The sequence below is a fragment of the Natator depressus genome, chromosome 7 (assembly GCF_965152275.1).
Source record: "Natator depressus isolate rNatDep1 chromosome 7, rNatDep2.hap1, whole genome shotgun sequence".
Taxonomy (NCBI): domain Eukaryota; kingdom Metazoa; phylum Chordata; order Testudines; family Cheloniidae; genus Natator; species Natator depressus.
In genome coordinates, this window is record NC_134240.1 from 4,628,682 (window position 1) to 4,643,808 (window position 15,127).

General features: G+C 44.9%; 1 protein-coding gene across 14 annotated transcripts in view; it reads right to left on the minus strand.

Annotated features, from left to right (window-relative positions):
* CADPS (calcium dependent secretion activator) overlaps positions 1-15,127 on the minus strand; it is a 374,509-nt gene that overhangs the window by 40,682 nt on the left and 318,700 nt on the right. For all 14 annotated transcript variants that reach the window (XM_074957378.1, XM_074957382.1, XM_074957385.1 and 11 more), the window contains 2 exons: positions 6,340-6,414; positions 4,639-4,722 (listed from right to left, as the gene is read on the minus strand). In XM_074957378.1, coding sequence (XP_074813479.1) covers positions 4,639-4,722; positions 6,340-6,414 — 159 coding nt within the window. The remainder of the gene's footprint in view (positions 1-4,638; positions 4,723-6,339; positions 6,415-15,127) is intronic.

Sequence of the window (15,127 nt, forward strand, 5' to 3'; positions counted from 1 at the left end):
CCTCATAGGTCATGTTTTCTAGACCTTTAATAACTTTTGTTGCTCTTCTCTGGACTTTCTCCAATTTGTCCACATCTTTCCTGAAATGTGGCGCCCAGAACTGGTCACAATACTCCAGTTGAGGCCTAATCAGCGCGGAGGAGAGTGGAAGAATTACTTCTTGTGTCTTGCTTACAGTACTCCTGCTAATACATTCCAGAATGATGTTCGCTTTTTTTGCAACAGCGTTACACTGTTGACTCATATTTAGCTTGTGATCCACTATGACCCCCAGATCCCTTGCCGCAGTACTCCTTCCTAGGCAGTCATTTCCCATTTTGTATGTGTGCAACTGATTGTTCCTTCCTAAGTGGAGTACTTTGCATTTGTCCTTATTGAATTCCATCCTGTTTACTTCAGCCCATTTCTCCAGTTTGTCCAGATCATTTTGAACTATAATCCTACCCTCCAAAGCACTTGCAACCTCTCCTAGCTTGGTATCGTCCACAAACCTTATAAATGTTCTCTCTATGCCATTATCTAACTCATTGAGGAAGATATTGAACAGAACCAGACCCAGATCCGATCCCTGACGTGCAGCCTTTGGGGGTTTCCCCTTGTTTACTGCCTTCCACTCCTTGGCCACTGCTGCCGGGGAACCAAGCTCGATTTGGGAGAATACCCAAGCTCCCCCGCCCTCCTGGACAGATCATTCTCCTGTCTCCTTGACATGCTACAACTGACCAGTGTCCAGGCAGGCTTCACTGAGGCTGCTCCTCAGCTTCCTCCTGGATATAACTCTCTTTTCCCTCTGGCCTCCCTCCTAAGACCTGTGCTTGGCCGTGCTTACATCTGACCGGTGGTCAGGAGATCTCCCCTGCACCAATACTCTTTCTGCAGATACCCTTCCCTGCCCACAGCATCGGCATTGCCAGTGCATGCCAGCCCCCACTTCCCTACCAGCTGATCAGCCGAAGCCATCCTCCACTTGCTGGGTCACTGTGTCTCAACAGGCTCTCCCTGCTTTGTCCCTCCTGCTACTGCCACCAAACTTGCTCCCTGTTCTCCCGCAGCCTCAAAATTATTAGTATTTTCAGCCAGCCAGGGCCTGTGTTATTCTCAGTGGGGTGCAAAGGTGCCCTGCACCTCTGGCCAGTTTGCACTGCCCACCTCACCACGCTTTAATCAACCCTACACCTTTAGAACAATGCTGCTAGGGAACTATCTGTCTGCATTAATTCTTTGCTGGTGCATATCCAACATGCCCATCCTTCCCCAGAGACCCGAGACTCCTCTTTCCATCCAATCCACTGGTATGGTCTGAGTTGCAACCCTGCATGGTTTCAAGGCTTGCCTGGGAGAAGGTTGGGGGCATTTACTGGGTTATGAGATCATTTGCCCATGCAGCTGAGGGCTCGGTGCTGAAGCATGAAAGCATTGTCCATGGCTGCCCCAGACTCTTTCATCCCGACAGCGTGCATCTCTTGGATGTCACAGCAGACGTGTTCACTGTGGGTTCTCCATGTGGGCTGAGAGCTGATTGTACCGATATAGATAGGGTATATCAGCTAGCCTGAAGCCTAGTGACATCCATGGCAGTGGGCACAGGTTCAAGGGACAATAAGTATATTGGGTGGTGCTGGCTGGTTTATCCAAACACAAAGACATTGGGGTTTTTGCCATTTCTCTACAAATTGCACCAAACCTCCTTCGGAGCACAGGGGAGAGGCTCTGCGAGAAGACCCGAGATCTCATGTGAGAGTCAGTGGTTTCTTCATGCAGCAACTGGCACAGGGCGGCAAGCCTTGGTTTTAAGAGGGTAAGTTAAGCCAGGTTTGGTTTTCAGACATCAAAAATGGGGAATGCTGGTGACAGCTTGGGGTGGCCATTGCCTTCTCCCCTTCCACAGCTGCCAGGACAGGTTGCCTCCCAGTAGTCATCCTGCATACAGTTCCACGGCTTAATCAAGCCGCAGCCACTTGGTCGAAATCCAAATATCCGTCCGTCTCCCATTGCTCTTGGCAATTCCGACATGGAGATAGGGATTCCATTCACACAGAAGTAGAAGGGAACAGCACACGCCAAACCATTCAGTGTAAACAGTGTGATGTGGTGTGAGAGATGCAGCATCCACCAAGGAGCAGCTGGGATTCGCAGAGGAGGAAGACTTGCACATTACACTGTCTACCCAGGCTGACGCTGGCACTTCCGATGCCTGAAAATCTGCCGCCTCCACAACCTCTGCCGTTGGCACAGGAGCAGACTCAGACTCTTCTGCAAGGCGCACTAAGATGAAGGAAGACAGCCAGTCTCAGCCAGCCACCCCTCTCTGCAAGAGAGGGACTCCTGGTGAAAACGAACACTGCCCGTGGTTTTGTTCTAACGACACTGGTGTGTTCAAGGGGATTCTAGGGCAGTGAGGGGGAAGCAACAGGACAAGGGAACATGGGACAAAGAACCACCGAAACACAAAGAAAGGGGGGATTAGTCTCACAGAGTTAAACAAAAGAGAAGGGAGAAGGCACGCATGCCTGAGTTTACAGGGACAGTCAGTTCGTGATGAATCAACTGCAAGATATTGCGGAAGATCTCTTCATGGCAAACACGACTCTACAGTCCCACCAAGGTCAGTGACACGGAGGGAGCTGTGCTGGTGACAACGAGATGAGTGGGAGCTGTACGTGGTCTTACTTCTTCTAAAATTCCCAGAAATTTGAGATGGGAGAATACAAATATTGGTCCAGGGAAGTCTGGCCAAGACATGAAATTCATACTTAAATGAGGTCATACTAGTACTATTAGGTCATGGGATGGACTCTACATGTGAGAATATTGATAATGTGTAACTGTAATGAGCGTGAGGTCTCCTGCCCACTCTCAGTTGAATTACTAGTGATTACAAGCTACAGAGGCTTTACGTGTGTTTGTAATGGGGCCTGATGGGCCAAATTTTCAAAGAAGTTTCCAAAGCACATTCACAAAATTATTCACACACATAGGTAGGTGCAAAGGAGGTATTTGTGCAGCCATTTGGGAGTAGAAATAGAGTCACAGAAAAATAGAAATGAAGGGCTGGAAGGGACCTCAACAGGTCATCAGGTCAAAAACATAAAACCTGTTTTCAAGCCCACATGAAAAGTTTTAGTGTTGCAAAGAGATGTCCTTGCGAATTTTATGGGGTCCATTTTCAGAGGACCTTTGAAAATTGGCCCTTGTGTTTCTTTTCTCTGCAGTTATCAAAACAAATGGGTAATACAGCTTGGCACTGGTAAAACTTAGTTGCTAACAAGACAAGATTTGTAAACTGTATTCATACAAGAATACCATTCACATCCATTCTGTTGCCAGAAAAGCAGTCAACGTTTAGTGGGAGGAGCAGTGTTTTAGCTCTGCGATGATTCCTAGAAATGAAATGTGGTTTCAGAGGCTCGGTGCACAGTGCTGAGAATTTATACCCTCATGCCATTATTTTCCTATCCTCTCTTCTTTCAGAAGCAATATGAGACTGTCCAAGTTTCATATTATATTGCTTCTTGAAACGTGCAGCTCCACAGCTGCTAATGATGGTAAGGTTTGAAACACATATGGGATAACCCTTCTTTTGACTATGAAAGTTAGACAAATAGTGCAATCCCCCCTCCCTTCAAATGTTGCTCGGAAGAGTACCTCCAACACCTAACGTGTAGAAAGGTGGAATGTTGTTGCTGAGGCATGCTGTCAAGGCTCCTAAGCTGTTACAGCTGCTCAGTATTTCTGTCCTTGGAGCTCCGGAGTTATTAGCACTAGCAGAGACCGCAGCCAGCTAGCTCAGCAGACCTCGATGTTACTCATAGAGAAAGACCATAGGTACAGTTGGGTGACAAAGGCGCTGGGCCAGGTTTATTGCCCTCAACGCACAGTCCTAACGACTCACACAACTTGCACAAGTCCATTAATATGAGTGCCCTGTGGCAAGGAGAGGCTCAGTCAGCAGTGGGAGTTTCTGCTGTCCCCTTGGCCACATAAAGGATTAAGGCGAGGTACCGCGACACTTATAGAACGAGACAAACAAGTTACGTGCTACTACACACTTTTCATGTCGTCTGTTTGTTACCTCCCCTTGTACCTTGTTCCTGATATTTTGGACAAAACACTGCTATTCATTATTCTGTCAAACTATCTTACCTTGTACTAGATTGGGGTGTATCTGTACTAGCCTTCTGTAATGTATTTATGCAAATATCTACTGCCTGGTACTTCTTAGGAGTGCCTATATTTTAGTAACACTAGCAGCAACTTTGCCAAGTTCATGTTCCGGACAGTAAACTTGTAAGAATCTGCTTTAATACATGGCCTGACTTTGGTTCAGAGCCTCTAGTTCAGGCCTCAGGTCTTGCACCAGGCTCAGTGCTCCAGACTCTTCCTTTCTAATACAATATGGTGTTTGAATATCTTTTAACTTTATTACAGCATGGTAATCCAGTGTTATCAGCTATTTATGTTAAGCTTTGTGTGTACGTAGTAAGCTGTTTGCTTATTTTTTGAGCTCTTACAGTGTTAAAATAGGATAGAAAGAACGGGTTATTCCCCAAATAATCTATTAGAAAACCTGAACGAGTTTACAGTAAAACATAGGAAACCAAACAAAAAAAACAAAAGAAACAGATTTTCTCTACTTACAGTAAATGACAAAAAAGAAGAAAACAATGTCCCTTCATCATATCTGGACAGTTTGGCCAGGACTCCTTCCAGAATGGTGACAAACTATTGAAAAGGAAAATATTTCAGTCACTTTTAAACACAGAGGGAGAGATTCTGATCTAATTTATAATGGGTTAAATCAGGATTAATGCCAACAAAATCAAGGTTTACAATGATGTAAGTGAGAGCAGGACCAAGCTCAGAGTGTCTATAACCGATAACCTGCACTCTAAGTTCAGAACGATGTCTTGCATAGCATTTATGCAAAGAATGAATGTCACAAACCTTTTTTGGCACTACACAGCTTACCTCTAACGATATAAATCACTCGGATGATATTGGTAACCTTGTCTCCTTTCTGGGTAATGTTGGAGAGCTTGTGCTCCCTCTAGTGGGAGCCAATGAACACCCGCTCCTAAGAGGGGAGGTCAGATGGCTCATGCTCCCAGTGAGAGGGATCAAGGAGGTACCATGTGGTCTGTCTTGCTGGAGACTCAGACTGGCATATGTTGGGAGACTATGTTTAAAGGTCTTCACATTGAGTAACAGTAATGGCTGACATCTGGGTTGCAATATTGCTCTCAGTTTGAAACTAGAGAACAAGCAGTTTGGACATGTATCCTACCTACTTATGTATCTATCCTAGTATTTATCGCCATGATATTTCAGAGCTGAGAGATGAGCACATCTAAATTTAAGCATCTGAAATATCGGACCACTCTCATTAAAAATCAATTTCCATACAAGTGAACATATTTTGTAATGTGTTTCTTGGCACCATAATGCCATAGATTGCCCCAACCAAGATCAGAACCATGCTAGATGCTGCATATGCATGTAGACACGTTTCAGAGTAACAGCCGTGTTAGTCTGTATTCGCAAAAAGAAAAGGAGGACTTGTGGCACCTTAGAGACTAACCAATTTATTTGAGCATAAGCTTTCGTGAGTTACAGCTCACTTCATCAGATGCATACTGTGGAAAATACAGAAGCTGTTTTTATACATGGTCTGTGTGTATAAAAACATCTTCGGTATTTTCCACAGTATGCATCCGATGAAGTGAGCTATAGCTCACGGAAGCTTATGCTCAAATAAATTGGTTAGTCTCTAAGGTGCCACAAGTCCTCCTTTTCATATGCCTGTAGAGTCCCAAAGAGCTCACGACCTAAATAGACATCTTGGAATGTTTCCTGGTACCACAACATCATGGACCAACTTGTTAAATGAGCCTCAAAATAGTCCCTACAAACAAGAATACAATTTTATGAGCACAACTTTTTGCATGCGTTTGGTATGTCAATGGGACAGATGTCTTCATGGTCTATGCAGAGGGAAATCCTTCTATCAGTATGTAATAGCACCCCCTAGCGAGTGCAGTTTGTGTGCGTGACGGTGGGTGTCTGTGAACACAAGATGGTGGACACAAATCCATAGATGCTTCCTTAAAAAACTTTGTATTTTTTTGGCCCCGTTTGTCAATCCTGCTCAACGGCGTATTGTATTCCAGGCAACTCCCAATCATCAGAGAGTCATGATGAAAGGAATGAGTGATGCACAATCTTTCCCGCGAGAAACAACAAGCCAATTCAACTTCTTAATGTGTCACATTTTAATGGAAATGCACATATAAAAAAAAGTGATGTTAACAGTGAATCATTTCACCTGAAGCCGAAGGTTACCTTTGCCACTAAGAGTGTTATCATTTCTTTGACAGTTTCTTCAATTAGTTCATCTATTTTTGAATGGTACTGGTGCTAAGAAAAAAAAAAAGAGAAAAGGCAGAGGTAAATATTAGCATTGATCCAAGTGATGGCACTGTGATTATTAGCCTCTTCCTTTGGTAAATAGAATTTGTAATAGTATCAGCTAAGAAACAAGCAGTTTATTACCCTCTGCTCCACTGATGTGGATCGTAATCACTTACATTTATACAGGATTTTTAATTCGGAAGAATCTGATCGCACTTTCAAAGCATGGGCAAACCTCTGAAATATGCACGCAGCTTCACTGACACCAACAGAAGCCAGTGCTTAATTTGGTGCCAGGGCTCAAGCAATTTTTTTTACATTCATACCTGATGCAGCAAGCCCAGAGGTGCTGGAGCTATGAACTGCCAAGCCCAGAGGTGCTGGGGCTCAGCCCTAGAAAATCATGGCTGGGATGATTTAGTTGGGGATTGGTCCCGCTTTGAGCAGGGGGTTGGACTAGATGACCTCCTGAGGTCCCTTCCAACCCTGATATTCTATGATTCTATGAAATTAAACACTAATAGGAACTAAACGTGTGTGTCAGAGGGGGGTCTTTGGCCCTTATATCCCATGTGTACAAATATAATACTTACTGCATCTAGAGCTTTCTACAGTGTTGTACCAATGTTAACTAATTCATTTTATAAAGGAATAATTTAACTGCCTATTGAAATGCAGCCATCACTGGGATAGAATGTGGCAATTTTCCCAGGGCACAGCCACGCCCCCTTGGAGCTTAGGAAAGGCAGTGATGGCCTTCTGCAGAAGGAACGGTAAGGGTGACATTTTAAAGAAAAGAGTCCGTAACTGGAATATCCCGAACCATTTGAGGAATGCCGCAGCACTTGTGCTACAGAATCTGTTAGGCTCTGTTTCAGCAAAGCACTTTGGGTATGGCTGTACTGCCTCTGGGACTGAGCTCCCAGCCTGGGTCCAGAGACGTGTGCTAGCAGGGTTCTGAGTTAGCACGCTAAGAATAGCTGTGTAGATGTTGCTTTGACATTGCAGCTCAGGCTGGAGCCTGGGCTCTGAAGCCGGGGGTGCCTTGGGGTGTCTAAACAGCCATTTTTAGTTCACTAGTGCAAGCCCTGCTAGTGCAAGTCAGTGGTGCTGGGCTGGGAAGCTCATTTCCAGACGCAGTGGACACAGACCCTTTAGCATGTGTTCAAGTTAAGTGGCACAGAAGCAAGTGCTTAAAGTTAAGCACTTGTTTAAATGCTTGTTGAATTGATGCCTGTATGATCATAACTGATTCAAGATCTGTGTTTCGTCTCCTGCACCTCCATCAGCACAGTACACTCTGCTAGTACCATTCTGGCCCACTGGTTCAGCACTGGTGCCCTGGAAATAGCGCCACCTACTGATTGACCAGTACCAGTCCTTGGAGCACCAAGGTTTTTCCATGGCACCTCCCGTCCAATACCAACTGGACCAAACCTCACTTAGCTTTTGAGCTTTGATGCAACCACAGTTCAAGGTGGTCTGGCTATAATAGATACAAAACATTTTTTGGCTAATGTAGAAAAACTTAAGTTAGAGGATTTAATTATCAAAAAGCTACAGCATATTCTTATCTTCAATAAACTGAAAAATATATATTTTCCAACATAAAACATTTGATTTTTAAATAAAAAATGTAAAGCATTGATCTTAGTCCCTTGTTTGCACTAATATTGTTTTAAAAGGTTAACATCAAATGACATTGAAAGAGACAAATCTGCTGTAAACACTAATCATGCTTTGGGAAAACAAAGGCCATGAGGGCAATTAAAAGTGTTGGACACTGGTCCCTCAACATTTACTAAGTAGTTTCTATTTACTAGGTAGTTTGAGCTGCTCTATATTTTCTTTTGCAATAAAACAATAACATGTGATTACAGGAACTTGGAAAAAAGAAAAAAAATGTAGGACACACTTACCCACTCTTTAGCAAACTTTCAGATGATTGGGGACAGAAATTAAGAGGAAGGTGCAGAAAACAGGAAAAAGAACACATGAAAATAAATAATAAATAACATAATTTTTTTTAAAAAAGGGGACCTAATTCAATGGGGCCATGAAAAAAGCAGCAGCTTGCACAGAAACAATAAGCAATGGGAAATGAAACGTGAATAAAAACTCATTTAACTGAAATACCAGAGATCATTACCTGTAATATTTTTAGGAGGCAAAAGCGGGGGAGGAGGAAATGATCTTGTACGTCTCCGATGACAAAGTACAAGGACTTGTTTTCATTGTACTTGGAAGCCAGACAGCAACAATATGTAAAATTTTACAGCTGAGTTTCAATGTAGGTGAACCTGAATTAAGGACTGGACTTGAGATTATCAGTCTTGGCACTGGACTAGGGCAGTTGTGTCAAGTGGTGCAGCCTCTGACATCCAAAATCTAGCATTCCTCACAAGCCAGATTAAGAAGTAATAGAGTGAGCATTTGGCTGAACCATGGGGACAGACCAAATGAAGATGAGAGCCCCAAATACCAGGATGGTGCTTGCCCACTTCTATATGGGCAATTTAGTGGCTGGAGGAATTTAGTGGCAAAAACTATTTTTCTATAAACGAACATTTGCCTCCTGAAGAATTTTTGTTTCAATGTCCTGCTTTGTGGGTCCAAAATCTGTATCAATGCCTTATAGTAACTATAGTTACATGACAAATATTCTTATATATGTAGTGTGACAGGGTCAGGCCAGATGGCTACAGGAGAGTGATAGAAGGCAGATATATTAGCCCCAGGTTAAGTAGGTCCCTTTTCCCTGGGTAAGGTAACAGGGAAGATTCCAGAACAATCAGGAACTTTCTGGAAACAATTAAGGCAGACAGGCTGATTAGAATACCTGCAGCCAATCAAGAAGCTGCTAGAATCAACTAAGGCAGGCTAATCAGGGCACCTGGGTTTTAAAAGGAGCTCACTTCAGTTTGTGGTGTGCATGCAGGAGCTGGGAGCAAGAGGCGCAAGAAGCTGAGAGTGAGAAGGCGTACTACTGGAAGACTGAGAAGTACAAGCATTATGAGACATCAGGAGGAAGGTCCTGCGGTGAGAATAAAGAAGGTGTCGGGAGGAGGCCATGGGGAAGTAGTCCAGGGAGTTGTAGCTGTCACGCAGCTGTTGCAGGAGCCACTGTAGACGCTGCAATCCACAGGGCCCTGGGCTGGAAGCCGGAGTAGAGGGCGGGCCCGGGTTCCCCCCATCCCTCCATCCCCCCAACTCCCTACTTAATACCGGAGGAGTTGAACTGGACTGTGGGTTCCACCAGAGGGGAAGGTCCCTGGCCTGTTCCCCGGATCCATCTGAGTGAACGGCAGATTTGAGCCACCAAAGTGGCCAAACTGAGGGCTGCTGTGAACCTCTGAGGCAAACAAATCCGCCAATAAGCGCAGGATCCACCAAGGCAGAGGAGGAACTTTGTCACAGTAGCTACATTTCATTTACTCTTCAGAACCTATTTGGCAGTACTTTAAAATCTGGAGATCTCACACCAATCAGGAAAGGCAGCTGCAACTGCTGAGCACAAAGGTGCACCCAGAGGAGCTTGGTTGAATCCAGAGGGTGCATCCCCCATCTTGGACCAGGACCTATATGAAGTGATGGTGAATAGGAATGGATTTCGGCATGTATCTGGAGGGGTGGAGTTTTCTCCATGTTCTCCTCCCCCTGACTGCATCTTCTACCTGTTGGGAAGTCCTGGAAACAGAGCAGAAGGCATCTGTGGAATGTGACAACTCCCGTATGGGTGGGGAAGGCTCCACCCACATCTGGGAGAGAGATTGGCCAGGTGCCATGTGGAGCGGAGAAGGCAGCGAGAGGATGATGAAGCTGGGAAGTGCAGCTGAGGGTCTGATGGAGCACAGCAGTGCTGTGAGTCGGCATGGTGCAGGCAGAATAGGAGGTGGTGGAAAGGGAGTCTGATTGGGTGCTGGAGCTTGAGGTTGGAGGAAGGGAAGGTATTGAGAGGATGGTGAATTAAAGCCACAGACAGCAGAGGTGTCTGCTTGCACCTGCCTGATACAGCTATAGGCTGGCAAAGGGGCGTCTGACCTAGGCCCCACTGATCTGTCCCAAACATCCCCCAAGTTTGACAGCCATTTGAGAAACAGAACGCAGTGTGCGTCAGATCTCGTCTGAGCAGGGGCTAGCGGCTGTCCGGGAGAAGTGCTTCCAGCAGTAAGCAATGGCAGTACGATCCATAGGCAGAATCCGAGAAGTTCTTTCCATGCTTGCTGGAGGCGGGGGTGCCATCTCCCTTGTTTGTGATCTTCAGAATTACTATTACTGCTCAGTTTCATTTTGGGAGGTAGAGACTTGCCCACCGCCTCTGCATCCTTCCTCCTGAGGTGTAAGTTTCTCCATCTCTTTCCTGCGGGAACGTATGCTCTCCTTTCTGCTGCAATTTCCCCATGCGGGATCTCTGTATCTCCAGTAGCCACTACCATGTTTGCAGATATTTACTAAGGGTGGCGGATGACTGGTGGAATGCAGGCAGCACTGCCGGGGAGCAGCATGCCAGTGTTGCAAGTAGTGTCTTCAGCACACCCTAGTGGAAGCAACTCGGAGGATGTAATCCTTTTGGGTACGTACGCACTACCAAGTAAGTGCAGAACAATGAAGCTTGCATCAAATGCTATAGACACTAACAGAGCTATGGAATTTGGGCATGTGCACTAATTTTTGAGCGTGATTCTGTGCACACCTAACTCAACTCCAGCGTGTGCACAGAGAGTGGGATTACATGGGAAAATGCAAAACAAGACTCGTCACGTTGGTGCTGGAGCTCACCAACGACAAGCTGGGTGTGCACAGAAGTGCACATGGGCTTTTTGAAGGCATGGCCCATTGTAAATGGTGAGGTACTGAGTTTAAGTCAAAGTTCCATTCACTCAATTTTAGGTCTTGCATATTAGCCCAAAAGACATACTTCATTTGCCTCATTTAGCACATTATTTTAATGAAGGAGTTTTGTTTGCTGGAGATGTGTGTGGGGGGGTGAAGTTTGTTGCTGTTCATTCTCAAGGGATAAATCATGGGTTTTCACTAAAAGAATGGCTAGGTGTGTGTAAAAAATACAGTGTGAAAAGTACTGGCAAATCTATTTTCAATTAAAAACTTGTTAACAAAGCAAATAAGAAGTGCATGGAGAGCACTAACATGGAGCCCGAGAAGGTAAAAGACTTTCTAAGTGGCAGAACATCCATCGTGGCTGCTGTCAGGAGGGGCATGGGACTCCCGCAGCTGTTATCCAGTGGTGGAGGCTGCTCCTCATTCTGAACATAGGAGGCCGAATTCAGAGCTGGCATAAGTGGAATTCCACTGGAGCCAAACCTTAACACCGAGTCGGTATTTGGCCTCTTAGGTTTTTAGGTCAAACTCGCCCTGTTTATCAAAGCCCTGGCCACAGCAGCCCAATGCTGGGCCATGACCAGCTCTGCACACCCCAGCTCAGCTCAGGAGAGGGGAATGCTTTAAGCCACCTTTGTCCTCCACTGCTTCTGAGGATGCCATACTCCTGGCTGGTCTCCTGCTGTAAGACTGGCAGTGCCCCCAAGGGGGCACGATGGCAGCCAGGAAGCACAAAACGGCGTTGGCCATGTCATCTTTCTCCTGGCCTTGCTCCCTAAGCTGGTTGCAGGGAAGGTATAAGAAGCTCTAAGACAGATGATCCCTGCCTCTGGTGTTCGTCCCATGGCAGGCAAGGTTGGATTTAGGGCTGCTTAGTGCTGGCCATGCACCATGCAGTGGCTGCAGTACAGTCCAGGCCTGGGGCTTCTGAAATACAAAGCATTTCTGAGAAACCTGGCAAAAATGATTGGGAAATGTCACCTGCATGTAATATATTGGCATACCTTTACTGCCAAAGCTCTTGTGTTACTGGCTTTACCGACTAGAGATTCCATCCTGAAACTGAAGGTGGAAATCCATTTGACCCTCCCTTTGTAAATAATTACCCAGCTAGGAAAAGGTTGTGTTCTGGATCTGGCACAAAAGGATTTCTAAGAAAATGCGTCTTTTGCAAAAGTTGGTTTCATATTCTACAGATCCTGACATTTCTTATGAGAATGCATCTGGTTTGAGGTCAAATAATTGATCTTTTTCATTCAATTTAACAAAAACTTTTGAGAGAGTTAATCACAATTCGCTATTAGATAAATGAATAAAATCCACAATTCCTACACTAAAATTACTCCACTTGACTTCACGTGATGTATATTTTGCCTTGTCATGTAACAGATTGTGGGTATGCTGTATTTCTGTTAGGACCATCTGACCTTGGGTATTAAATAAAAACATACTAGACCAACTGAGAAACATTTAATACATAAATGTATATCAATTGATGTATTAAAAATTCAGAGGAAAAATAAATATTTAAGATGGTAAAGTATGTTTACCAAATGTTTTAACAGCTGCTTTTAGATATAAGGACAGGGAAATGAGACGATGGGTATGTTTTCAGTCGAGTAATACTTTTAAAATGCATCAAACAATTCGTATGTCTGTTAATGTAAAGTGAATGCAACTTAAGGTAGTTTTAAAAGAAAGGGCTTGTAGGTAAAAATGCTAAAAGTCAGGTCAAATCATAGCTCAAAGGAGTCTGTCTGTACTAGTGTGTGGCTTTCACTAAGATAAAAATTGATGGTATGTTTCCAAGCAGTGTCTACTTTGACTAGAGCTGGGCAACTATGACATTTGAACAATTTATTTGACAATTTTACCCCTTTTTTGGTTCATGAACAGCCTGCCAAAAGATCATAATTTGTATGAACTTGTTTGCTATTTGTTGTTGGATGAACAGATTTTAGATACACATTGAATCTAAGGATTATTCATGAGCTGTTCATGGAGAGAAATTCACCCCTGTGCAGGAGTTCAGCACAAAACCTTTGAACCACTTAAAGCCCTATTTTTAAGGAGTTAAGAAAGACTTAAGTGAAACCTCACATGGCCATGTGCATTGGGGAGAACTTGACCTACAGTGCATTATAACAGGGTATGAGGAGGCCAAATTGATATCCGGTTTCCAATTTGGTGGTTACATGTTTTTAGTCTATTTGATGACAGTCTCTAAGTTTAGCTTAGAATTGGAATGGAATAGCTGGAGTAGCATTTCTGGATACAACAATTACAAACACACGCACACGCACACACACTCTCATATTTTAATCTTTATCAACCCTTTTCATCCTCCAAATATAAATGGTTCAACCCAGAGGTTTGCACAACTTCAAGAGGAGGGGAGGTAGCCCCCAAAATGGAGTGGTATGAGCAGAGAAGGTCAAGATGAGGGCAGGGAAATTCATTAAAAAGAAGCAAAGCTAAAGGAGGGTGTCTGAGTACTGCAGCCCTAAACAGTAACGTATGCACTGATAATTTACATCTGATTTACAGGTCTATTAGTGCAGCTATTTGTTAAAAACATCCTAGCACAGCAACTGCTGTTTCACACCATACTTATGTTATCTCCAAGCTAATATACCAAATACCTTCTTAAAGAAGCACACAAAGATTTCCAGAGACTTACGCTCACTCTTGGCGCAACTGAGAAGAGCTGAGTGGCTAAGTGGGTTGAAAGCAGGGCTTTGATCTCTGAAGATCTTCGATTTGTCTCAGGCCAAAGGCCAAATGCGTCTGGTGGCCTCCATCATGCACTGACACATATAGTTCAAAGGCAACTGCCGTATCGAAGGGTGTATGAGGAAATACACACAACTCCCGCCAGCACTACTTCTGGATTTAGCCAATGCTATCAGATCCCCATATTACTGGGTAACAGACTTGACCATTGTGATTAACATAACTAGCTAGCCCTGTAGTATCCCATGTACTGTGGGAGTTGGCCTGATCTCAGAAATGTCACTCCTCCCCCTAATTTAATTCACTAGGGCAGTGTTTCCCAAACTCGGGATGCTGCTTGTTCAGGGAAAGCCCCTGGCGGGCCGGGCCGGTTTGTTTACCTGCTGCGTCCGCAGGTTCGGCCGATCGTGGCTTCCACTGGCCACGGTTCGCTGTGCCCGGCCAATGGGGGCTCTGGGAAGCGGCGGCCAGTAAGTCCCTCGGCCCACGTCGCTTCCCGCAGCCCCCATTGGCCGGGAACAGCGAACCGCGGCCAGTGGGAGCCGCGATCGGCCGAACCTGCGGACGCAGCAGGTAAACAAACCGGCTGGGCCCGCCAGGGGCTTTCCCTGAACAAGCGGCATCCCTAGTTTGGGAAAAACTGCACTAAGGTTTAGTGCGTGATTTGCAGTGTGTCGGAGAGTAGAGGAAGGTGTTAGCATTGCAACCCTCACCCTGCTGGCTGATAGGAAGGGGCCAGAATGGCTGTTGTGGGGTTGAAGAACTAGGGGGATAAAGGAGGAGAGCAAGAATGAAGAAACAACTAGGGAGTGGAAATGTTGTAATTCCACCAACCAGCCTAATAGTCATGTCTTGGGCTGACGAGAGTCCGTTTAGTATGTGCCCTAAATTGGATAGGTGGCTGAGGAAAGAAACTCAACAATCAGAAGCTTGAAACCCCTCGTCCCCCAAAAGAGACTGTCACAAATAAAATGCTACAACTGAAAACATAAAAATATAAAGGACAATGGGCCTGACCCAAAGCCAAATTCCCACTGACTCGAATGAGCTTTGGGTCAGACCCTTAAAGAGGATTATAGATCAGAGTGAGATAAATAATTAAAAAGAACAAACAACTTGCAATGATTTATTATATATTCCGAACATG